The sequence below is a fragment of the Indicator indicator genome, chromosome 1, assembly GCF_027791375.1.
Source record: "Indicator indicator isolate 239-I01 chromosome 1, UM_Iind_1.1, whole genome shotgun sequence".
Taxonomy (NCBI): domain Eukaryota; kingdom Metazoa; phylum Chordata; class Aves; order Piciformes; family Indicatoridae; genus Indicator; species Indicator indicator.
In genome coordinates this window covers 125,519,786-125,546,517 of record NC_072010.1, presented here as the reverse complement: position 1 = coordinate 125,546,517, position 26,732 = coordinate 125,519,786, and the positions used below count along the sequence as shown (strand labels likewise).

The 26,732-nt window shown below is 37.4% G+C and overlaps 1 protein-coding gene across 1 annotated transcript in view; it reads left to right on the top strand.

Annotated features, from left to right (window-relative positions):
* The first annotated feature begins 7,870 nt into the window (after nt 1-7,870).
* The window catches only part of IL1RAPL1 (interleukin 1 receptor accessory protein like 1), a 638,806-nt gene continuing 619,944 nt past the window's right edge, over nt 7,871-26,732 (top strand). Inside the window, exon 1 of the mRNA XM_054383560.1 lies at nt 7,871-7,952. Coding sequence (XP_054239535.1) covers nt 7,871-7,952 — 82 coding nt within the window. The remainder of the gene's footprint in view (nt 7,953-26,732) is intronic.

Sequence of the window (26,732 nt, the reverse complement as noted above, 5' to 3'; positions counted from 1 at the left end):
GATTAATCTTTCTAGCTGTAACACAACATTTTCATGACATCACCACAGTACAATCAAAGTATTTTACAGGGTTCAGAGGGTTCTGCAATATTTTTCATTGTTGTAATTTTGGGGTTTGTTTGTTTCTTTGTTTGTTTGTTTTCTTTGAAGGGGATATGATGAGGGACAAGCTCTGAATGGAGCCTGAAAAGGCTCAAGCAGATTTTACCTGGACTTTAGTAAAGCATTTGACACTTGTCTCCCACATCATCCTTCTGGAGAAACTGCATGGCTGCTCAAGCCTTGGATGGGGTGGATGCTTTGCCAGATTAAAACCAGCCTGGATGGCCAGGCACAAAGAGTGCTGGTGAATGGAGTTAAATCCAGTTGGCAGACAGTCACAAGTGGTGTTCTCCAGGGCTCAGTTTTGGGTATAGTCTTGTTTAATGTCTTTATAGAATCATAGAATCGACCAGGTTGGAAGAGACCTCCAAGATCATCCAGCCCAACCTATCACCCAGCCCTATCCAATCAACCAGACCATGGCACTAAGTGCCTCATCCAGATTTTTCTTGAACATCTCTGGGGATGGTGACTCCACCTCCAATGGCCAATCACTCTCTCTGTGAAGAACTTCCTCCTAATATCCAGCCTATACCTCCCCTGGCACAACTTGAGACTGTGTCCCCTTGTTCTGTTCCTGATTGCCTGGGAGAAGAAACCAACCCCCACCTGGCTACAACCTCCCTTCAGGTAGTTGTAGAGAGCAATGAGGTCTCCCCTGAGCCTCCTCTTCTCCAGGCTAAACAACCTCAGCTCCCTCACCCTCTCCTCATAGGGCTTGTATTCCAGGCTTGTGTTATCAATGATCTGAGTGAGGGGATTGAGTGCAAACTCAGTAAGTTTGTGGATGACACCAGACTTGGGTGGGACTGTTGAGCTGCTCAAGGGTAGGAAGGCTCTGCAGAGGGATGTGGACAGTCTGGATCCACAGGGCAAGGTCAGTTGTATGAGGTTTTCCAAAGCCTAGTCCTGGGTTCTGCATTTGGGTCACAAAAACACCATGCAGTGCCACTGGCTTGGAGGATAGTGGCTGGAAAGATGCCCAGCAGAAAAAGACTCTGGGGTGCTGTCTGACAGCCAGATGAATGTGAGCCAGCAGTGTGCTCAAGTGGCCAAGAAGGGGAGCAGCATCCTGGCCTGGATCAGGAATAGTGTGGCCAGCAGAAGTAGGAAAGTGGTTGTGCCCCTGTACTCGGCACTGGTGATGCCACACCTTGACTACTGCTCTCAGTTTTGGGCCCCTCACTACGAGAAGGACTTTGAGTTGCTGGAGTATGTCCAGAGAAGGGCAGTGAAGCTGGTGACAGGCCTGGAGAACAAGTGTCATGAGGAGTGGCTGAGGGAACTGGTTTTGTTTCATGTGGAGAAGAGGAGGCTGAAAGGAGACATTACTGCTTTTTACAACTACCTGAAGGGAGGTTGTATCCAGGAGGGGGTTGGTCTCTTCTCCCAGGCAACCAGCACCAGAACAAGAGGACACAGTCTCAAGCTGCGCCAGGGGAGGTTTAGGCTGGAGGTGAGGAGAAAGTTCTTCACAGAGAGAGTGGTTGGCCATTGGAATGTGCTGCCCAGGGAGGTGGTGGAGTCACCATCCCTGGAGGTGTTCAAGAGGGGATTGGACGTGGCACTTGGTGCCATGGTTTAGATGGTCATGAGGTTTAGGGTGACAGGTTGGACTCGATGATCTTTGAGGTCTCTTCCAGCCTTCTTGATTCTATGATTCTATGAAATGGCCTTAAGTTGTGCCAGGGGAGGTTTAGATTAGATGTTTGGAAAAATGTCTTTACAGAATGAGTGGTCAGGCATTGGAACAGGCTGTCCAAAAAGGTGGTGGAGTCACTGTCCCTGGGGGTGTTCAAGAAATGTATGGACATGGCACTTTAAGATATGGCTAATGTCTATGACAGTGTTAGGTTGATGGTTGGACTCTTTTCCAACCAAAACAATTCTATGATGGTGGAAGAGAATGAAGTGTTTTTGAATATGTATAAAAGAACATTACTCTAAGTTAGAAAGGTAGCATGGAAAGAAAAATGATTTTTGGGTAATTAGATAATGGAAGCTACCTAGCATTTATTGGCTAACAGAGAATCAACCCTTTAAAGTTATTGTTGTAAGGGTCTGAGCCAATGGGTAAACTCTTACTTAAATTAAGTTTTAATTCAGGTTTTGGGGAAGGTCCAAAGATGAGTTTTCAATTTCTGTGCCTTATTAGGAATTGCCTTATTGTAAATTTAGTCTCTGCTGAGCTGGTTTGGGAACCATGTTTGTATGTATGTGTGTTTTTCTCACTGTATTTATGACAATCTAAGAAAAAAGCATTCTTGGCATTTCCCCAAAGAATGTTAGTGTTGAGATACAGCTGTATTTCTATTTCTCTCAACTGGAAAATGAGTGATAGAGATGCTAGAGACTTTCTGTGTTGTTGGGTTATTTGTTGTTGTTTTTATTTTTCTTGTTGTTGGATCTGTGGGGGTTTTATTGTTTTGTTTTGTGTGAGTTGTTTTTTGTTTTTTTTTTTTCCTGGGGTCAGGCAATATCTCCTTTTACAGATAAGACTAAATTAATAATATGCCCAATTAAAATTTGTGTCAAATATATTTATCCAGGAATATTCAACATGTTTTCAGTTTTGCTGTTCATGCAAAATGACCCACTACTGAAAATTTGCAGTCATGAATACTGCTTAGAGATGAAAAATATTTCAACTCTTGCTATTCTTAAAGATTTTGTTGATGTACTATTCACCCATGGACTCCAGCAATCTTACAGTGAAAGAATAACAAAGAGGGTTTCTAGAGGTACATCAACCAGCAAAGAAGAGTTAAAGAAAATGTAACCCTCCTGCTAAGTAAGAATGGAGAGATAGTGTCAATAGACAAGGAGACAGCTGATCTTCACTGGCAATCTTGCTCTGTCTCCTTCCCAACTTGATGGACCACTAGGTGCAGACCAGCAGGGTAAAGTCTCTCCTACTGTAAGGAAGGATCAAGTTCAGGACCACCTGAAGATCCTGAACTTTCATAAATCTGTGGGACCTGATGAGATGCATCCCAGATGTGTTTGACAAGACACTCTCCATGATATTTGAAAAGTCCTGGCAGTGAGGTGAAGTCCCCAGAGACATGAAGAAGGGAAACTATTCATACTAAAATCAGAATTTCTCAATGTTATTAAATATCTATCTATCTATCTATCTATCTATCTATCTATCTATCTATCTATCTATCTATCTATCTATTTATCTAATTATCTATAAAATACAGCTATGTATCTGGTAAAATAGCCTCTTCCTTAAGATTCATTGTTGAAAGAGGGTTGTTTCCAGTTCATGTGATCACACTCAAGTTAGTGTTAAGAATTTGTCTTCTCAGAATGATGCCTTTTATTTTGTTCCTCAGTTTAAAACATAAATGAAAGTTTTCATAGAATCATAGAATCACAGAATGGTCTGGGTTGGAAGGGACCTCTAAAGGTCATCCAGTCCAATGCCCTCTGCAGTCAGCAGGGGCATCCTTAACCAGATCAGGTTGCCCAGAGCCCTGTTGAGCCTCACCTTGATTATCTCAAGAGATGAGGCCCTAACCACCTCCCTGGGCAACCTGTTCCAATGTTCTACCACTCTCATAGTAAAGAATTTGTTCCTAACATCCAATCTAAATCTGCTCTTCTCTACTTTGAAACCATTGCACCTTGTCCTATCAGCACAGGCCTTTGTTTACAAACAGTCTCTCTCCATCCTTCATGTAGCCCCCTTCAGGTACTGAAAGGCTGCTTTTAGGTCTCCCCAGAGCCTCCTCTTCTCCTGGCTGAACACCCCCAGCTCCTTCTGCCTGTCTTTCTAGCAGAGGTGCTCCAATCCCCTGATCATTTTCATGGCCCTACTCTGGGCCCTCTCCATCAGGTCCATGTCCTTCCTGAGGGATCCAGACCAGTACTCCAGGAGAGGTCTCACCAGAGCAGAGCAAAGTGTCATAATCACCTCTCTGGCTCTGCTGGCAACTCATCTTTTAATGCAGCCCAGGATGTGCTTTGCCCTCTGGGCTGTGAGCTCACACTGCCGGCTCATGTCCAGCTTCTTGTCCATCAGCAGCCCTGAGTCCTTTTCCACACCTCATCCCCTGTAGCATCCAGGCCTCAGGCACGCTCATTGCAGCAATGAAGGCAATTTCTGTGGACTTTTGGGGTCCTTCTTGAGATGCATATGAGCCTGAGCCAGCAACATGCTCAGGTAGCAAAGAAGGCCCAGATCAGGAATAGTGTGGCCAAAACAGGAGTAGAGAAGTGGTCATGCTCCTGTACTTGGCACTGGGGAGGCCACACCTCAAATACTGTGTTCAGTTTTGAGCCTCTCACTACAAGAAAGACACTGAGTTCCTGGATTGTGTCCAGAGAAGGGCAACAAAGCTGGTGAAGGCTCTAGAGAACAAGTTGAGGAGGTGTGGCTGATGGAACTGGGGTTGTTTAGTCTGGAGAAAGAGGAGGCTGAGGGGAAACCTCATTGCTCTCTGCAACTACATGAAAGGAGGCTGTAGTGAGGTGGGTGTTGGTCTCTCCTCTCTAGTATCAGGAGACAGAACAACAGGAAATAGCCTGAAATTGTGCCAGGGAAGTTTAGATTGGATATTAAGAAAAAAAAAATATTTACTGCAAGAGTGGCGAAGCATTGGAACAGGCTGCCCAGGGAGATGGTAGTGCACCATCCCTGGAGATGTTCTAGAAACGTGTGGACATGGCACTCTGGGATGTGGTTTAATGGCCATGGTGGCATTGTGTCGATGGCTGGACTTCATGATCTTAGAGAATTTTTCCAGCCAAAACAATTCTATGTTTCTGTGTTCCTGTTTTCTTCTCACTTGCTTCATTTGGTTTTGAAACCAGTTTCACTATGGTGGCACTTCGTAGGCTAACCAATTGCTGAGGCATTTACCTGGTACAGAGGGTGTGAAATGTTAAATATCTATTTTGAATCAGTCATGCAAATGATGTGGGGCAGATTTTCAAACCTCCAAAACAATTTCCAAAGCCAGCAGACACCAGCTCCTCTATACTAATCATTAGCTCTTTCGATTTTCTTTACTTGAGCTTTTGACTAGAAAAACTTCTGCAGAAATGGGAGTGGAAACAGAAGAGAGGGGCTGGAAAACTCTGGGAAGATCCCATGTCAGATCTGATTTGTTGCTCATATTTCCACGAGGAGGAAATGACTGCTGCTGCGAGCCTGGGACCCCTCCCTTTTTATCTCCCCTCTAGCAGTAGGTGCTTTCTGGCATCTCAAAGACAGTAGCAGACCTCTAGGGATTTAACAGAGGGAGTGTAGGCAACAACCCTTTTTATATATGCTTTTAAGATGGACCTGAATCTCTAGGAATAAATGGACATGAGAATGGCTTCACACATTAAAAATGCAGTCCATGCTATACCATCATAAGAAAAAATGGTTCTCCTTGTTGACTTGACAACTTGAATGAGTGATATATGCATGGACCAAAAGAAGGATTTACTTGATTGCACTACTTCTTACTGACATTCTTGTATTTACTGAGGCTTTCTTTAACTTCAAGGTTTGTAGCTACTGCATGGTTTCCCTGCAAAAAGTGCATGCTTATGAATGCATACTTATGGGTGTGTATATACATCTGCATTTTTTTTCCACAGTAATCAGCAATATAATCTTTTGATATATGGTCAAAAACGTGTTTGGATCTGCTTTCACAGTCAGAACCCATTTTGGGAATTTGTAATTGCATAGCAAGATCCTGTGGTGCTTTAGACAGTATTTATTAGGATCACACAGAGCCAGGAGCTGATTCTTACTAGTACCCTGGAGGCTGAAGATATGAGTTTCAGGATTTCCTGTGGTATCAGTTAGTGCAGTGACTGAGAAATGAGAGTTTGATTTCAGGGATCTTGACCCAGGTCTGCAGTAAAATGTGGCATGACACTTTGTGATACCTACTTACTGTGCCCCTGGAAAATTAACCTTCATTTCTAGCTTCTAAGATTCTAAGGCTCTGTATTATTTATAACTGCCAGCGGTCACAGTACTTAGTTAAAATTTAAGCTTAACTAAACTGTTAGGATTGCACATAATTTAACTTGAAGAAATCTCATATTTCATATTTCATTTTGTATGTTTGCTAGGGAATTTATTGCCTACCTTTTCTGAAGTTGTACACGAATGCAGGCAAATGATAGTCCTTCACCTGTGCTCCTAAAATCCTAGAGCTTGTTCACAGCCAGTGAATGAGCAAGCATATTAATACTTGTGTAATTCTTTGAGTATAAATATTGTTTTATATATATATTATATATATATAATCAAACTGTTGTTTTCAAGTTGTATTCTTACTCCATCTTTATTAGTCATAATTATGAATGCAGTAGGTTTGCACTTAGTTCTCAAATGACCTGAAATGTAAAGCTGTAAGATGGATTCTGTATGAAGCCATCACTGTTCAAGTATTTTTTTTCCATAATGAACCATTTTACACCCCCACTCTTTCTTGTTTCTCACCTATTCTCTAAGATGAAGGTATTTTAAGATACTGGTTTTAAAAAGTGTCTTGGGTACTCAGTAGCCTGACTGTCAGTGAAGTGCAAAAGATTCATGGTCTCTTTTGAAGTCAAAGCTTGTACTATGTGGTTCCTTTTGAGAGAGTTTTTTTCAGTTGCTCTACAGTGCTGTGATTAAGAGAGGTCAATATCAAACCCACATTGGCTTCATCTGGGTCTTTATCTCTAATGTTAAAGAACTATTGATCACAGACCTTCCTTTCCCCCAACAGATAAGAATGTTTTTGCATTAAGTGCTATAATGAATATAGATGGCATAGAAAAAGTCTGCTGTCTAGCTTGGCTAGACTGAAGATATGGCTTCCCTTTCCCCTTTTAAACCATTGGAATGTGAGATGTTAGTCTTACCAACCATTACAGAACAAACCTGGTAATCCTCATAACTAGACAACATCCTCCTTCTTATATGGGAAATTAGCAGAATGTTTTGTCTCTGCTTTCGCCAGCTGCTCATACCACCAAAGAGAAATGCAAAGTAATAAAAGTACAAAGTTATAAAAATGTGAAACTTTTATTCACATCTTAGAGGTGAAGGCGAAACCACAACTTGTGATGCAACCTAATAACATTCACTTCTCTCACTCTCTCACTCTCTCCCATCCTGATAACATTCACTTCTGATTTAGTTCAGTGAATGTTAGTTTGAACTTGTTCATGGGACATAAGCTCATCTAAAAGAAAATTACAGGAGTCTCTGCTCTTTTCTCTGGTGCAGTGTTATCCCTTTTCACTCTTCCTAGAAGATGACCAGATTTGTGTTTAATTAACTGTACACTGCATTACATGGATCTTGTGCTCAATCTGTGAAATTAATGAATGGAAGCAAGACTAATGAAGGACATTAATTTCTTTTGAGAGGAGGAATAGATTATGTGATAAAGAACTAGATGTTATTTTGCAGGTTTAGTGGAAAGATCACTTTGATCAATTTGTTCTATGAAAAGCTGTTTCACTCAAGAGAACTGTTAGAAAGTTTTAATAGGGATGCAATGAATTCTTGTGTAGACAACATTGGAACTTAAGCTCCACAGTTAAAAGTAGTGCTTGCATGTCTTTATTTTATGGTGATTTCAGTATACTTTTTTTTTCTTTTTCCAGGAGCAGTAGATTGCTCACAACCACTGTATTCAACTTTTCTACAATGTGCCAGTATTATGAATTGTTTACACTAAGGTTGCTTCAGCACCCATTTAAAATCAGCATTTCTCTCTTCTTTTTGGTACTTTAGGAAGCAGCCACAGACAGACAGAAGATGAAAGCTCCTATTCCCAACTTGATTCTCTTGTATGCTACTCTAACTCAGAGCTTGAAGGTTGTGACCAAAAGGGGATCAGGTAAGTAAATCTTTATCTCTGTGATTACTGTGTGGTTGGAAAAGAAGTGCTTAATATTTGCAGTGTATGTTAAGATGTTGTTATGGTGGTTTGGAACATAGTTAAGAGGATTTCAGGTTCTGCAGTGGAAAAAAAGTTAGTGGCTTCTATATAATTTTAGACTGTATTATGTCATGTGAACTTGATGCAAGGACCAAAAATGTTCCAAGTCAGATATGTGATGTGGAATCAATGTAAAAATTCTTATGCTGAAGCAAAGTGATTCTCAGAACTCTTTTACTTACTTGAAAGGCTATGTTGCAGTCAGTGTTGGTGTGAGCTGCCGGATTTATGTTTGACTCTATACTTTGTGGTGAAGAATCTCTTGGAAATGAAAATCACACAGTTTTGGTTTAGTTGCCTTTTGAGATACAGAAAATAGATCTAACACATTAAACTTAATAAGCATGAAAAGTGAACAGCAAAATGTTTTTGAAAGGGCTGATGCATGATCGAAGAGTTTAATTTAGCAAAGAAAATGCAGGTGGTTCTTCAGAAACCAAGCAGAGGGTTGCATGTTTACCAAACATCTTTCACGCTGTTACTATAGATAAATTATCTTCATCTGTAAATAAAGGGAACACCAATATGGAGACAACTGAGTGGTTTTGAGTTTTTTATTTGTCTGTCACCATGAAATTAGAATTTCCCCTCTTGCTTTTTATTGGATAACAAAGACAATTAAAGTATACTACTTTTGTAAACTGTCTTTCTTTATTACAATAAAGGACACTAAATATTTATTGGGAGTCTTAATCCCACGTTGATGGAATTAGTTAATTAGGTCTGTTGTCGTTAGTCATTTTCCTATTGGAATTGGAGTGGTTCAGGTAACTTTGTTGTGTTGTTTCAAAAGTCTAGGTCTGATTTCTTTTTGTATTTTTGTGGTGGTTTTAAAAGTCTGTTCTTGACTGGAGTTGATTGGCAGTTGTTGTAAACTAGTACTTAGGTAGGACACAGGTTTTTATATATTTCAGGCAACAGCTGAAATCATATCTTGTATTTGCAGTGGGTTGTAGTTGTGATGACATTATTGAAATGTCTCCAATGTTTTAGTAACTGGATGTGTAGATGGAGGAAAGGCAAATAAAGAGTACCATTATATAGCAAGATGTTCTTCAACCAAGACTTGAGATTGAAATATATTTGGGGTTATTTAGCTCAAGAAAACTGGAATACACAGGCTGTACGTAGAGCAAGGGAGGTGGTGATGAGCTGGTGTTTGTATTAAGATGTTGAAGCCTAGATAGGTATCATAGATAGCTTTTGACTGTCTGAGGTTCTTCTGTGAAGTTTTAATACTTGTAAGCTTTAGGCTGAGGGCCCTTAATTCAAATTTGGTATAAAGAGTATTGAACATATTAAAAGATATTTTAAGGGATTTAAAAAAAAAAAAAAAAGGGCAGTGATGAGATACCTGACACTTGAACATGGCAATAAAGAACTTTGGGTTGGCTTTGCATTTATTTCATCATTTTTACCTGTATCTTCTTCCTTTGTCCACCTCAAAAAAAAGTGGTAAATATACACTTTAACTTCTATTTGGGAATCCAAATATCCAGCAAAAGAAAGAACATAAAATGCTTTTTAAGATATACAGAATATGTTCTCGTCCTGATTCTGTAAGAAAAAAAAAAAGAGGAAAATTGTAATGGAAGTCTTTGGATCATACCTTGCTGTAACATGGAGTTCTTGGTGTTTTCACTTGTACTATTTGTGTATATTTTCAAAAGGGCTAATTGTCATATTTCATGTGCAAAAGATGAATCTCTGGTTTACTGAAATCTCAGATCCTGCTGCCTTTGATGACATTGAGTGAATTTAGACTTATGTTTCTCTTATTTCTGTGGATGTTCAATGACGTGTGCTTGGCTTGCTTTTGATGTTCTTGGGGTGTTTCTTTCCCTCCCTTGGATGCTCAGGAGGCCTATTTTGCAATCTCAACATGTTTCTACAAAGTGAAAATTATTTACTTGAACAGAAGTTTTAGCAACATAAGATTTCTTTTCTGTTTCCTAAAACTAACACAATTTAACTGGAATTAGGAAAAAAATAACTTGGAAAATTTTAGTTTTCTGTGAACATGTTAACCAGAGGCAGAGGAAAGCAGGGATATGGTGTATATCTCTTTACTCAGTTCTACTTGAGTGCACTTTGTCCTTGAAATATAAACATTAAAGTAAAATGAATAACAAAATAAAGATGTTGATATAAGTATAAAAAAGTGGAGGAATAGTATTCACCTTTTAGAGATGTGCTGCTTTAATGTACTTCTTTCTCTGTTGTGTACTAAAGGAATGTATTAAGTGAAGAAGTTGTTGCATTAATATGCTAAATAGTTGTCCTAGCTGTGACTTATTCCTTTTAATTCACTTTTGTTGAGCTTATTTCTAAGTACCAATCTTGAAAATGCAAATCTTGTTCTTTATATATTCAGTATTTTATGTAAAGCAGTTTTTTCTCTATGTCTTTTTCTATACTGACAGCTGGATTTTTCCTGTTAGAGTACTTAAGACATCTTCTGTAAGTTTTATCAGCTGTGCTAAAAAGACAGTGATTAATAAAAGGATAAATTTCCCCATCTTGGAGAAATGCATTTCCAACCATTTCAACAGAACTAAGAACATGAAAACCTACCAGAAAGTCAGTGAGGATTCACAGCTTAACAAAAATGTGGAATAATTTGTAGGTTCAAATTCTGGTTTTATTTCTAAAACTGGATAACAGTTCTGATCATCTGCTTTTGGGACTGAAGTTATATCAAATAATGTGCAAGCAATTAGGATCCATATATTATTCCTATCTTTTGTTTGTGTTGATTGAAAAGCAGGTTAAAAAAACATTTCAAGAGAAAGCTTAGCTTGCTGTATTGGATTAAATCTGTGCTGCCATTATGCAAAGAAGTTATATGACACTACCTAAAAGTAGTCCTTGAATCTTTCTACCACTGTGTGCTATTCACCAGTTAAATATAATACAGTACATAAAGGGAGGAGTATTAATTATTACAGTATCAGGAAACCATGCTTTTAATTACTCCCTGTTGTGATGTACCTGTTGAACACTATCTTGTACATATGATTCTGATTCTATCTGACAGAAGACCCAGCTTTTTTTCCAGTTCATGTTTTAAATCATTTCTGTAATGCAATGAACAACTTAAAATTATTCTGTAACATAGAATGGGCTTATTTTACATTTAGAGGCTGTAATAACTGTGCTACGTAAGAATGGCTGAATGAGCAGTTCTAGTCACAATTGTTAATAAATGTAAATGATGCAAGAAACTTTTGCATGCATGGATATAGGAAAGTATGAAATTAGACTTAAGAACACTTAAACTTGCCCTGTCAATTAATGGTTGAATGTACTCTATCCACAAGTTGTAAGATCTTCTCAAGCATGCAAGAAAAACCTTAAACATAGACTATCAAAATAGATGTAATGGTTGTTAACTGAGCATTTTAGGTCATGCCCCATGCAGTTCTGGAGGGGTTTCAGAGCCTGCAACAATTACAAAGCTGAACTTTCATTTGGCACACAATGGATATCAGATGTGATCTGCTAAATGGGAAGCTGACTCTTGTGCTACTCTTTTCCTTTCTTTGATCACCATGTCCTGCTTGGTGCAGAGGAAGAATAAATACATAAAGGCTGAATATTTTGATTCATTCAGCCCATTCAGCACATGCTTTTACAAGAACTGGCTTAAATTTTGGAAGTATAGGAAACAGTACCTGGATTTTAGCATGAAAACAGATTTCCTATAAGTCTACAACATGCCTGAAGTGCATAGATTTACTTTTTGTACAGTCCACTGAGCGTTTTGTCACTGAATGTGGGCCTTGGTAGTATTTTGAGAACTTGATGGTAATGTTTAACTTTCAGTTAAACTTTTTTTTTTTTTCTGAAATAATCCTATTGCATAGTTAGAACTACATTGTAGGGTTTTTTTCTCTTTTTTCTTTTTTATTTTGTTTTTTCTTTTCCTTTTTTCTTTTTTTCTTTTTTCCTTTTTTCTTCTTTTTTTCCTTTTTTATTTTTTCTTTTTTTCTTTTTTTTTCTTTTTTCCTTTTTCTTTTTTTTAATCTTTTTTCCTTTTCCCTTTTTCTTTTACTCTTTTCTTCTTTTTTCTTTTCTTCCATTCTACTTTTCTCTTTTCTTACTATTTTTCCTTTTTTCTTTTTCCCCCTTTTTTTCTTTTTTACTTTTTTCTCTTTTTTCCTTCCCCCCCCCTTTTTTCTTTTTTCCTTTTTCTTTTTTCTTTCCTTCTTTTTTTCTTTTCTTCCATTCTTATTTTCTCTTTTCTTCTTTTTTCTTTTCTTTTTTCTTTTCTTTTTTTCTTTTCTTTTTTCTTTTCTTCTTCTTCTTTTTTTTTTAATATAGCCATGAGGTTTTAATTCTTAGAAATTCAAGTTCCTTAAAGTATTCATTTCAGGTTGAGTGGTATTTGATCAATTACTTGTGATGAAGAGATTTTTGCTTATGAATTATTTAATATTCATCAAAGAGGAAGTAGGTTATAAGAGAAAGCCTCATGCTGAGCCGTATAGATTTTTTTTTCCCTGTTACATGTATGTTAAATATAATATTTGAACACTGCATTGCCACCTGGTGTTTTTTTTCCAAGGATGCTGAATAGACAAAGGAGACTTTCCGTTAAAAAACAAATCTATTAATAAAGGGAGGGGGGGCAGGGAAGTATGGTAAAATAAGAAGCTATTACATAAAAAACTATGACTTGGTGAGTATAATTAGTATTACTGTAGTGACATTTTATAGACTCACGTTGCCTTATGGCACTCTGGTGGTGCTTTGTGTCAAAACCCAATGAATTATTACTCTGTAGTTCTGTTTTTCTACAGATTATTATGCATTATGAGTTAATTAATATTCTGTGTTCAGTTCTGTTATTGTGAATGGGAATTTTCTTTTCTAGGTCAAATTATTTTTCTGATGGAATAATTTAACTGGAATTAAACAATCTTCTCAATAATGGGTTATTAGGATATGTATGAGATCCTTCACATTGTTCTGATGAGATTAAAGTCTATAGATGTATTATGTCGTGTAGTAGAAGATTACTTTTTAATGTTTGGTATTTCTGTGCCCTAGCAATTCCAAATTAATATGGATGGCTCTACTGGTATGAAAGATCAACATTATGAAAGAAGGAAGGAAAGAGCTTTTTATGTTACGACATTGATATTTATGAATTTCAGTGTTTTGTTGGAGGTTTTTTTATAGAAGCAAAATACGAATTTTAACTAGGTAAAAATAATTAAAGCTTTGAGTTTTTTGTTGTTGTTGTTTGGTTTGTTTGGTTTAGCTTTGTTTCTTTGTTGTTGTTCTAAAACTCGTGAAATTCTGAGAAATATACTGAAAATATATACCTAAAATCTCAATTGGTTATTCTTTTTGGCAAATTCCACACTATAAGCAGACATTTTTCTACATTATGACCCATTATGAGTTATTTCTCAGGTAAGAATATTTTGGAGAATAATCTCAGATATATAAAGGGTACCTCTGCATAAACAAGACAAATTTTCATTTTCCAACTAAAAAACTTGTTTGAAAAAGGAAGTTATCTGTGCAATGCAGGTTTTAACATCAACAAATCAAGATTTTATGTGTCATGACAAATGTCATAATAAACTCAATTTATTAAACAAACAAAGAAACAAAGAAAACAAAACCACAAACATGGAATGACAATTCTTTGTGTGCTCCGTGTGAGGAATAAACCCACAGAAGTTAAGACAATTTGAGAACTCTTTAAGGCAGGAAGAATTTGTTGATTTAGTTTATTTGTTTGTACCTAATTAAATTGCTACTACCTTAAAGAAAATATATCTGGTGTTCAGCATATACAGCAAAAACACTTTGAGAAATTGCACACAAGTAAGTGCTGAAGCCTAGCAGAGGTCTGCTACTCAGTATTGGAGTATCTGTAGTTTTAATTTTTTTTCTTTTCATAACTCTTCTGGGTGAAACTTGGTGCCCTCACTGCATAGTACTACATTCATCATCCTATTCTCAGCATCTTTCCTTCAGCAGTGCCATTCTTAATTGCTTAGGTATTTTCTTTTTGGATTCATGTCAAAAGGTAATTAGTTGATTAATGTTGTATTGGATCTGCTGTGAGCTGAATAATAATCAGAGAGTTACAAAAAAATAAATGAATAGACATATAGCTGTTCTCTATCTTTTACAGTTCATAGGCAGAAGACTTGCATATGCAGTACTCCAAGTACACTGAGCTTGGAGCAAAACATTTACACCAATTAAAGGATATGCTTCTTGTAAGCCACAGGAGTGTGTGCCAACTGATATTAACAGCCCCTAGCTGTTGGTTGCACCCTGTTGCAGAACGTTTAGTTTTCCATTATTAATTGATGAGGCTTGTGGCATTTTGTGGTTACACAAAGCCTGCAATAACATTTAGAGTCTATCTGATGTACAAGATTAACTTCTGTGTGCAAGAGTATTTTAAACTGGGACAATTAAAACTACTGTTACTGGTATGAAAACCTTTTCTCTGTTTTTCTGGTGACAAGAAGCAAAATCATAGTGAGTGAGTTCTAAGCAAAGATGTCTACCTTATGTCATTGGAAGGACAGGAATATTTTTGGGTCATAAAATGATTAATAAGCAAACTTTATTTCATACAAGGATTGTTTGACTGGAGCTGTGGGATTCAATGGGGAAAACTTTAAAGCATGTTTCAAGTGAGGAGGGAGAAAAAGATGAGGTGTGAGACCTTTGCAGTTAAAACCACAATGGACATAAACAGAAAACCATGTTGTTAATTTTTGGGCAACTTTCTTATGTCCTGATCTATTAATTTGTTCTATATTGATTTTCCTAACACTAACATTTTTCTGCTTTTTATCTGAAGAATAAAAGATATTTTGGTCAGCTTACTTGTTCTACCTTTTTTATTTTTGTTGTTCTAATTGTTTAACGTGCAGTAGAAATCAAGTTTTATGTTTAAGGTTAAAACCTTCTCTTCATAGTTGAAGAATGATTTAACTGAGCATAATGCCCTTTCTTGGGCTCAGCAAATTACAAGGTGTGTCGGTGGGGGAGGGTATTGTTTGCCTTCTTCCTTGCTCATTTCTTTTGAAGATAGAAAATGTTCAGCAAGAATACCCTTGAATATGTAGTAATGGGGTAAAATGAGATGAATGATTCCTTATGTCTGCTGGGAGGGAGGTCTGAATGATCTAGAAATGTGAAGACTGTAAATGCTCTGCCTCCTTCAATGCTTTCACTCTGTCCTGTTTTGCTGTCTGACAGAATCATGAGGTCTCCCGGAATTAGTACAGCTCACAGAAAAGTTTTATGGCTTGCTATTTCTGTGTGGCAAGAGGATGTTAAAAGAGCCATTAGTGTCCTTGAGCATCTCAATTCTACAACACAAGTATCCATCCTGCAGCCAATTCTGGCAAAACCGTTTACACCAGTTTTGATATGATCCTCACAATTTATGAGGGGGGAAACATCTACCTGATTATTTTTAGGAGAAAAGACATACTGGAAGAATACTGGAGGAAAGTAGGAGTTATCAATTAACTTACTTAGAAACATTTTGCATATTCAGGAAATTGGAAAGTTCCTTTTTCGGCATTTCAACCTGGCTTTGTTGTTTATGCCAACTGTATATGGGAAGTGTGTATTTTCCTTCAGAAGAAGAATCCTTTAGAATGCTACATGTTTCTTTAGAAACATTGTATGTATTACATTGCTATGGAGTACTCTTCAACATATGGTTTTCATCTGAAAAACTCTGAAGGGTGACAATCTTATTGGAAAGATGTTGATCAGATTAAACAGGTGCTGGGCCATGGGGATGGTTCAGCTCTGGTGATCTCTTCTTTTTTCCTTTCTTTTTTCTTTTTTTTTTTAGCTGAGGACACTGTTCAGTATATCAGATGAGCAGCAATGATGTGGATTGTTTACTACAGAGAGCATGAGGGCTATATTAGAAACAAACACAATTCTGTGTGGCTAGAGGTTTTGGGCATTAAGGAACTATTGCACTGCAAGCATGAATCCTCTGTGACACGACTTATTTTGGACACACTATGAAAGCAGTAACTGTTACTTGTCCTGTGAGCATTTATGAACAGAATGGCTGGCATTTTAAAAATAGTTATATGACCTTTTGTTGTTGCTAGGATTCATATTGATACTTCTCAGACTCCAGGGATATGGTGAATAATACCACAGTATGTGAAGAGTCTGTTAGCAAAGACTCAATATTTTATAGCATGCAAGACATTTTAAGAACTGACTAATGATAATAAAGGAGACAAAGAAATGTAAAGGCAGTAGGACAGTGATATTCTTACATAATTCAGTCATTGTGGTTTAGTAGCTGTTTAGAATAACTTGCTGTGCCCACAGTCCCTATTTTCTCTGGAGAGTGGTTAGTGGTCATTTCACCGGTTGGCATCTGTTGGCAAATGATGTAGAAGATGTAAAAGAACAAATGACCTTTGATCAGAAATAGCTGCTATGGAAGATTTCCTTTTTTGAATATTGTGCTATCAATTTTATGTAGAATAATGACTGTGGAGATCAGAAAAAAAAATAAAAACCCCAAACCATTAAGGACAAGTAATAGACATCTGATAGATTTGTCTTCAAGGGTACTTGGTTCTGAATTATCACATTTTTTATTTCTGTGTTTTATTCATTTCTGCCCATTAGAATGTTTTGTTTCTATGCTTAATGCAAATTGATGAAACCTTGTCCTTTCTGAAAGATGAAGGCAGAAAGTGTTAGCAGTGCTACATACACAGATATATGGGAAGCAACTTTGCATGGAAAGAGAAGGTCATCCTTTGGATCCCAGTGTTAAAATTTTCAGCCATCTTGCTGAGAATTTTCTTTTCTTCTTTTTTTTTTTTTCTCCCCCCTTTTTAATTTTTTCTTGTTATGGTCTTTATTTCAAGTATAAAATGCACAGCGTTTGTCGTTGCTTCAAGATTTATCTTTTTATCTAGATTTCAGAAAATCTCCTGCAATTCTAAGGAGAATTATCAGATTTATAATGGTCAATTCCAACACAGTTATGTTTGTTTAGAGATGAGTGCTCTTATAATGTTGTTGCCTTGCTCTGAATGCTTAACTCGTTTCAAGAAGCAGTTTGGTGTACAAAGTGGACAACTATGTTGAAGCAATCTGCAAATTCATTTGGAGTAGCCCACTTCCACAACTGACTTGTTCCTTTTCACCAAGGATGAAAAAAATGTATTCTCTTTGAAATTAATTTTAATTCTAATTAAAACAGTTCAGGCTGATAATGCCAATTTTAATCACAGAGTTGTGTAATTTGGAAGGGACCTCTCAAGATCATGTAGTACAACCCCCCTGGTTCAAGCAATGTTAAGTACAGCAGCTGAATGAAAGGACTTCAGGACTGCTCTTTAAACAATTTAAAGGAAGTTAGACAAACCTTTTAGAGGCTCTATGCTGTAGTCCCTGTCCCTCAATTTTACCATATTAGAACTTCCCTAAACATCTTTCTCATTGTGAATTGCCTGATCACCCAGGGGTGTGTTCAGGATGGTGTCTTTCATGTGAAGTTGCAGCATACCAAGGAAACACCTGGAGCTATTGATCTGTCAAGTTCTGAATGGTAACACACCTGCAAGCACCATGTTGTTAAAAGCACTTGGTACCTCTGCAGGATGTTCAGTTTCTTTCACAGTGAGATTATTTCTTGGAAATTACAAATATATAATTAAACTCTGTTGAAACATAAGCCAATAAATGAGACCTGTGTTAAGCTACATAGAAAAATGAGTATATGTAGTGTTTGTTCTACCATTCCCTTACCCTTTCACTTTTAACCATAGGTAATGTCTTTGATAATACAAGGAACATTGTATTTTCTCATGGGAAAAGTAATTTTATACTAGGCATGCTACCTTCATGCACTTTTAGGTATTCAACATGATCTTTTTAGTGAGGTTTGTCATGGTAGGTAGAACAAAGGATTTTAGGATATTAAAAATTATTAGGATATTAGGATATTAAAAATTAAAGAGCAGACCACGAAGTCAACAGCTTTCAGGAAAACCAGCAACATACATGGGTTGTCCAGATAGGAGCACAGCCTGAAGTAAAGCTATTGCTAACCCTTCTTGGCTTGTCTGAAACTCCAGTTTTTCTGCTGAATGTCTTTAGCCATATAAACCAGCGTGAATCCTGAGGGCAAAACTGAGACTACAAGGAGAAATGCAAAATCTGAATAAATGTATGCATAGGAGTCTGTGGTCTTAGGGAAGGCTCAATTCCTTCCTAGGGATCATGAAACCTATAGAGTTGCCTTTAGGCTGTTGCACAGGTGAGTGATTTGGTGCAGCACAGCAAAGGAAGAAGGAAACATGGAACAATGCTGTCCAGCTCTGACCCTTTTCTAATCAAATAGGCTGATTCAAGTATGACAAGGAGTCAAGCTGTCTTATCTAGAAGTGCCTAATAAAGTATCCTGTGATTTCCCAAGGGGCCTCCTGGAGCTTTCCTACTGCTGACTGCACCAGGCTAGTTTAAGCACCCTGCAACAGAATTGCTTCTCTGTATTACAAGTTTATATTTCTTGCCATTGGCAGTGTTTTAAATATAAACTATAATTTGTCCAATTTCAGCCAAAATCAAATGTCAAGCTTTGTATTTTTCAAAGAAATTGAATAAGGATCAGTAACAGAACATTCTATATGGGTAATAAACTTTTTTCCCCCCCTAAACTATTGTTCAGCAGAATTGTAAACTGGTGTAAGTTTACAAATATGCATGGATTCATTTCATAGTATGCTACTTGCTAGGAGGTTTAACAAAATGAAACTATTAATGGATGAAACAGGAAGCTTAAAATAGGTGATCTGGGAAGAAACCATGGCAAACCATGCTTGTCAGAAATTAAAAGTTAAAGCATTTTTGCTGGGAGAAGTAGCTGTCATGTTAAGGGGAGGAACATATTACCTCTGGTAATTAGGAATGGTAGAATAGGATGGTTTATATTTTTTTTATTTTAATTTTATATATGCATTGGAAATGTAATCTATAAAAAAAACTTGTAAATAATACATATATAAGATTTGAGAAGATGATCACCTAACATTTCTTCTCAGATTTTCAAAGCAAACAAATCCATTACAAGCATAGTTCACTCTATTAATCAATTTTATTGATTCCCTTGAAATAGCTGTTAGCCATTAGTATTATCTGAACTTTTTATTTACACTTCCTAGTTACATTATCTAAAGTCTGTGAAATGGCATAAAAATGAGATGAATTAGAAAAAAAAAATAGTAGTTTGGACAGGATGTCATTTAACAACCTAAGATTATATTACTGTAAGATTTTACTACAACAGTACATCAATATGCAAGAAGTCATTGCCTCCAAAGAGATGACTTAATTTGCTATAAAAGGCTGAGGATAGTGTTTAGGGTGCAATGCAGTGATTGAATTCCAGTGTGATAACACTTTTTTACAAAGCCTATAGAAGCTGTTAGCTTCTCTTCACAATCATTCCACCTAAAAGCAGCTGTCCTTGCCACTGTATGATTGTTCTGAATTAGAGTATGAGGCTAACTTTAAAGAACTGACATTTATCTAGGTGAGCTACTTCATTCACTCATTACTTAGTTTCACTTTGCCACTGTTGAATAATGCACGTGCCAATAAACCTGCATTTCAAAGTAGGTCATTGTGATGGTTTTAAGACTGTCTTTATTTTTTCCTCACAAAGTTCAAGCAGAGAAAAGTGAAAGAATGTAAATAAATCACTATTGGGTGTCAGAAAGCAAAATAATGATTATTCTAAACACTTCCATTGGAGAGAGAGAAATGTTGAAGAATCACTACTCAAAACAAGATACAGGACAGTGGGGCAGGTGGGCAGTCTCATAGTCCATCTTCTCTCAGTCTGCCTGCTTCTTCTCTCTCCTGGCTGAAGATAACTGACCTTGACAAGCTAAGTCTAACAGCCTCTCTGCTTCTTGGCTTTCTTCCCTTTTGCCTGCTCTGGGGAGGTGGGGGGAGGAAAAAGAAGCACAGCCCCCTCTCTATGGGGGGGGCAAGGGACTTTGTTGTGTTTTTCTGTTGACTGCACATATTTGTAAATGTTGTGAATGGTGTCTATTTGTACATATCCATTGCATTTCATCATAGATTGTAGTTTTGCCTGTAAAATATAGTTTCATTTGCTTCCAGACTGAGCTAGCCTGGTCATTGTCAGTGTAGGAGGGGGATTTCAGCTCTCACACTGTTACAGTCATGCTACATGTACAAAGCCAGCATGGTTGTATGTGTTTCATATTGAAGATAATTGTGTTCAAGCGCTGCTGTTGATACCAAATCTAGAGTAGGAGCTGCACTTAGGATTCTGAACAACTTGCACCTACCAATGCTATTGTTTTTGGTGGGGAGAATCAGTCACTCATCTCAAACTGCTTGAACAAGACCAAATGGACTGAAGCTGAGTTGGAGTTGGAACTAGATGATCCTTGTGGTCCCTTCCAACCCTGACTGATTCTACGATTCTATGAGTTGCTTTCTCTTTAGCAACATATTGAGACACCTGAAATTTTTCTTTCTGATAAGTCTACCCTTGAGATCCAGACAAAATAGTGAAGTCCTGTGCTAAGTCTCCAGAATAACTAAATTTGAGGAGCAAAAAGGTGTGTTTTTGCTTGGTTGAGTTTTGGTTCTGTTATTGGTTGATTTTAGTTGTTTTCTATGACAGTCTTTTGCTAAAAGCTTTTGCTAAAAGCTAAAAGCTAAAAGATGAGGAAGAGGTGCACTTTCCATGGTACTTTAAGCCTCTTTCCTATTTCCTTCCTTCAGTATAGATACACAGGGTGAAAGATTTAACAAGGTGTGGTAGCTGCCTGTCTCTGAGCAGCAAATCATCAGTACTTCCTGGGCTGAGAAATTTGAGAAAGGGCCTAAAATCTGGTTTTCTGTGCCAAGCTGCATTCATCAACTTCGAGGTACTGACAGTTGTGATCAATGGAGAGAAAAAGGTCTCTGTCTCCTGCACATAATTTTCTCCATAGCTGTAGACATTGCAACAACTGTCCTCAAACACATTGCTGTTGAGGATTTTGTGTCCAAGTTCTGAATTCTGTCAAACTTTGGGATTCTTTAAACCAAAAAATCACTGGGATCTAGTTTTCTGATAGAGCCAGTTGCAAGTGTTAGTAACAGGAAAGGGACTCTTGGAAGTGAATTACTGTGACACACTATGACATGTAATTTTAAAAGTATTTGATTCTCTAATTGTTTCATTGCATCAAAACTGCCTTGTTACACAGTTAAAACTTAGGAATTCCTTTCTTTTTCTACTTGCAGTTATCAAACAATTGAATTTGATCTGCTTTATTAGGTTGATTTTGTTAATCTGTTCATGAAAATGGCACTTTATTTTCTCTCCTATGTGCCTGATCTTAACTTCTAGGCTAAATTTAGTATGAAGGCTTTAAATCTTGTCTGTCCGTTGTGGGAAAGGTCAGACGTCAAGTTCCATCACACTCTAGAGAGCAGATTGTGTTATATATTCTTTGTTCACAGTCCTTTGCTGTTGTGATGAATTCTCAATGATAAGTCACATGTGAGAGTAATTTCTGTTTACATTTACTTCAGAGGTGAACTTGTTTGGTTTTTGTTTTGTTTTGTTTTTCTTCCCATCTGGAAAACCTATTTCTTTCTTGGTGGGATTTAATGTGTGTTTCGTAGATTTTAATTTTGATTTCTTTTTTATTACAGTTAATTTTGGTATAAGTAATATAATGCTGTATATTACACACAGTATCACAGTCTCACAGTATATCAGAGGTTGGAAGGGACCTCAAGAGATCATCAGGTCCAACCCCCCTGCCAGAGCAGCATCACTTAGGGTAGTCTGCACAGGAATGCATCCAGGTGGGTTTGGAAAGGCTCCAGAGAAGGAGACTCCACAACAACCCTGGGCAGCCTGTTCCAGGGCTCTGTCACCCTCACTGTAAAGAAGTTTCTCCTCATGTTGAGGTGAAATCTTCTATGTTCTACTTTGAACCCATTTTCCTTGTCTTATTACTGTGAACCACCAAAAAGAGCCTGGCCCCCTCCACTTGACACCCACCCCTCAGATATTGATAGACATTGATCAGATCCTCTCTCAGTCTTCTCTTCTCCAGACTCAAGAGCCCCAGGGCTCTCAGTCTCTCTTCAGAGGGGAGGTGCTCAAGTCCCCTAAGCATCCTGGTGGTTCTCCATTGGATTCTGTCCAGCAGTTCTCTGTCTCTCTTGCACTGGGGAGCCCAAAACTGGACACAGGATTCCAGGTGTGGTCTCAGCAGGGCAGAGTAGAGGTAGAAGAACTTCCCTCTGCCTGCTGGACACAGCTTTCTTGATACATCCCAGGATCCCATTGGCTCTCTTGGCCACAAGAGCACATCGTTGTTCCATGGAGAACTTGCTGTCCACCAGCACATGATTATACCAGCTGACTAAATGTTGGAGGAAGGGAGGGAGGCAAGTACCTCAAACCATTTATGGAAGTGGCATCAGTGAAGCTTAGATTGTTTTTTTTTTTTTGTGGGATGTTGGGAAGTGTCTACAGCTAAAGATCCACAGAGGTGTTTTTTCATGTTTCCTTCTGAACACTCTCTCATGGCTTGTCCCAGTCTTTGTGAAACTGGATGTTAGTGTCTAAATCAGTCTCTGTGGTTTTGATGGTAAACATCAAGAGCTTCCACAAAACCATGATTGCTTCCAGCTCAGTCGCTTTTCTCTACTTTTCTACATTTTCTCTGTTAAAATAAGGATAATGTTTTGAATGGTCCCTGAAGTTTCATATATTTCATTATGCATCTATCATAGATTTCATTGTATCCAGACCTAAAATAGAAAATCATTGCTTTTAAGTTGAATAATCTCCAACTCTTCCCTCAAAAATATTAAAAAATGCCTTTTTCATGTGTGTGAAGTTTCTCTTACTTAACTATATTACATTTTTACTACAACATTGTAAATGAATATCTGCCATAAGTTCACCTGCTTAACTTAGAGTTGATAACATTTATCTCTATACCAAAACCAGTCCACATAACCATATTTTGGTAATAACACAGAGAAGGGAGAAAATTATGAAATACACAAAAAAAAATTGGTGGAGCTGAACAAGATTTTTTTTTTCTTCATGCATTAACTCGTTACAGTAAGAATGCCTGTTTGGTTTAGAAGAGCTTTTAACATTGCAGTTTCATGTCTGCTATATGTGGACTGTGATACAACATTTTATTTTTTCTTTTTCAAAACTGAAATTTTACACCCAAATCCAAGTTCCAGTCTTTCCTTCCCTGATCTGTTGAATACAAAATCTAAACTGATTGCCACCTTTATCTTTAGAAATCACTATAAGTCAATTCTGTAGCTGATAGTAATATCTACCATATAAGCTTCCATATCAGAAGATAAAAAATAGTTGAGAGCCATTCTATCTGAGCTACATGAACTGAGAAGCACCTGACTTCAAAATGCTACATTACAGATATTTTTATTATTATTTATATTTTCCTCAAACTCTTTTGCAGAACCTGCTTTCAGCTGTAGGATGGTTGCTTACCTTCATTCCTTACCAATGTAATGCTCCATGGTCACGGCATTGAATTATGGTACAAACTTCAAAAACGAAAATTCCTCCTGCCTGTGATTATAACAAATTTAAAAGTGGAGCCAAATTTTCTGGGATTGAAACTGATGTGGCTGTTTAACACAACAGTTTTGTATTAATGCCAAACATACCCTGCAGTCTGCCTGACTGCAGATCTGCAGTTCTCTCAACCAGAAATCAAACACGTTATCCCACTGTGCTATTTTTGATCTACTAACATATTTCAGACTAGAAGGCACAGATATGGAATAAATAACTGTGAATTCACATAATAGAATCTCTCCTAGAACCATAACGTTGCAGGAAATGTTTGAATACTTTAGACAAAGTTTTCAGTCAGCATAACAGATGTGCAGCACACGACAATAAAACAAAAGGTACACAGCCATGCACAGAAAAACAAATAGAACAATCCTCTCTGATGATCAAAAGGAGAATTTCAGAAGTCAATTACTGACTTCAGACATTTGACATCTAAATCAATCTTTTTACTTTTAAAGCAGTGAGTTGGACTCAATCCATAGTTCCACTGATTTAAACCTGGATATGCAGTTTTGTAAACACAGTTTTCTAAACCTCTTGACTCCCTAAAGATTGCAAACTGCCTTTGAAACATCTGGTAAACACACAAAGTGTGGAAGTTGGACATTCATCCATAAGCTAGTTGAACCAAGGGAAAAACTAATTTAACTCTAACAAAACAGGACAAATAAAGTGGTGAGGATGCTCACAAATATCAAAACACAATAGAAATTCTGGAAAGAAATGAAAATTGAATGGATCAACTGTCACCAACAAGGCACCTGCTCAAGATTAATGCAACACAACATCTCCCCATGTTCTACGTTCAGTCTGTCAGAAACTTGGAGCAGGCCAGCAGCAATTCACTACCCTCCTTGCCCAGAGCAAGAATGACAGAGCAACTGTCAGTCAGAGAAGTATCCAAATTTTGATGCCTCGGGACAGCTCAAGAATGAATGTAGTTCAGCTGTTGCACTTCATTATTGATCAACAAAGGCAATGCAATGCTGGAATTGTTTATTGTGAGAAAGGATAAAAGAACTCCAGGCTATTTTAAAATATATAGATGATCCCTAAGGGCTACAATTCATGAGTATTTTCACATGTTCTTTCTTCTTCTGAAGTAAAAATCACAACAAAGTGGTACACAATTCACTGGAAACTTAAAAGATTTACAACTGTTCCAAAGCTGTTCTAAAGATTTGAGGAATTTGACTGTCAAGAGCAATGATCCTGAAAAGCAACTAGAGGAAGTACTTTCTATTCTCAGAGATCAAGTTGAGAAGCACAATAGTAACTCAAAGGTTAAGAAGGGAATTTGCCAAAAAGATGGACTGTTTGATTTAGAAATTGTTAGAGAACAACTGAGTATCCAGAAGGGAGTAAAAGTACGTTTGAATTGTTAAAGAATATGAACATGCATTGAATTAAAATATCTAGACAGACTAAAGACTGAGATGTCATCTTCCCATTTTTTAAACAAATAAATAAGCAGGTTTTTAAAAAAATACACTTATCTTTTGGGAAAGATGCATCTTGAAGTGGAACTAACCATTGCAAGTACAAAATGCACCATTCGTGCCACTATTTCAGTGTAGTCCAATGAAGGTGATGTTTTGCTGACTAATGTGATGTAATACTTATGTTCCAAGAAAATAAAAAAATACCTTTTTTCTTTTTCTACCTCACCTCTGACTTCCTGACTGCACTGCATATTGCTTCATATTTTCTTTCCCCAGACAAGAATTGCCTATTGAATACATCTGTCTCCCTTTGTTCAGCTACAGTTTTCAGTTTGCTTACAATGAATATATATTATATAAAAATATTTTCCTGGCCTGTAATTGTATAATAATTGCATGAAGTACAGACAGAGTGAAAAGAAGACCAAAATCACTGAGAATGTCTCATGTGAGTTTTAACTATCAGTTACTAAAATCCTCAGAAATTCACTTTTTTTTTTTTTAATCATAGTTTATTTAAAAGATTCAGAAGTTGCTATTTTCATTTCTTTGATTCCTTGATCTTAAGGGTGATTAGGCACTGATGATCCTTGAGGTCTTTTCCAACCTTATTGATTCTGTGATTCTGTAATGGACCGCCCAGGGAGGTGGTGGAGTCACCATCATTGGAGGTCATTAAGAAAAGATTGGATGTGGCACTTGGTGGCAAGGTTTAGCTGACATTGTGGTATTAAGTCTTAGGCTGGAATTGATGATCTCAAAGGTCTTTTCCAGCCTCAATATTTCTGTGATTCTGTTGAGGTGCTGGAGCAGGTCCAGAGGAGAGCGACCAGACTGGTGAGGGGGCTGGAGGGAAAGTCATATGAGGAAAGGCTGAGGGAGCTGGGGGTGTTCAGCCTGGAGAAGAGAAGACTTAGAGGGGACCTTATCACTCTCTACAACTACTTAAAATGAAGTTGTAGTCTGGTGGGGGTCAAGCTCTTCTCCCAAGCAACTAGTGACAGGACAAGAAAGCATAATATGAAGCTGCACCAGGGGAGGTTTAGGGTAGATATTAAGAAACACTTCCTCACAGAAAGGGTGATCTGTCTTGCAAGTAAGCATATCTACAAAATTATCTTTCAAAGCTACATCTTTCTATCAACATTAATTAAACTCTGCACCTGAAATAGAAAACGAACTGCCTCCACAAAAGATCCTTTCTTTTTCAAAAGTTTGATGCTTAGAGTGATTTCTGTACTTTCAAGCACTGTAAGTAGCTTCATAGGGTGTTATTGTATAGAAAATTCCAATAGGTTTGCAATCCATCAAGTCTTGGGTCACTCGTGCATCTTTAGCATTATGTTGCCTAATGTCTGGTTTTGGTGTATTCTGGGAATATCTGTCCACTCTCCCCTGCTTTTAGAAGAAACAGGATGCTTTTAAGTCACTCTAATCCCTTAGAAAAGGCAGCATGTGTTTGACTTGTGTTACATGTCTCTCATTGTGTGATGTGTGCTACAAGCTTAAGTGATGCTTTAAGTTAATAAAATGCCAAATTCTAGAGAAAAAAAAAAATTACCATGTTAAGGTAGACAGAAGAAA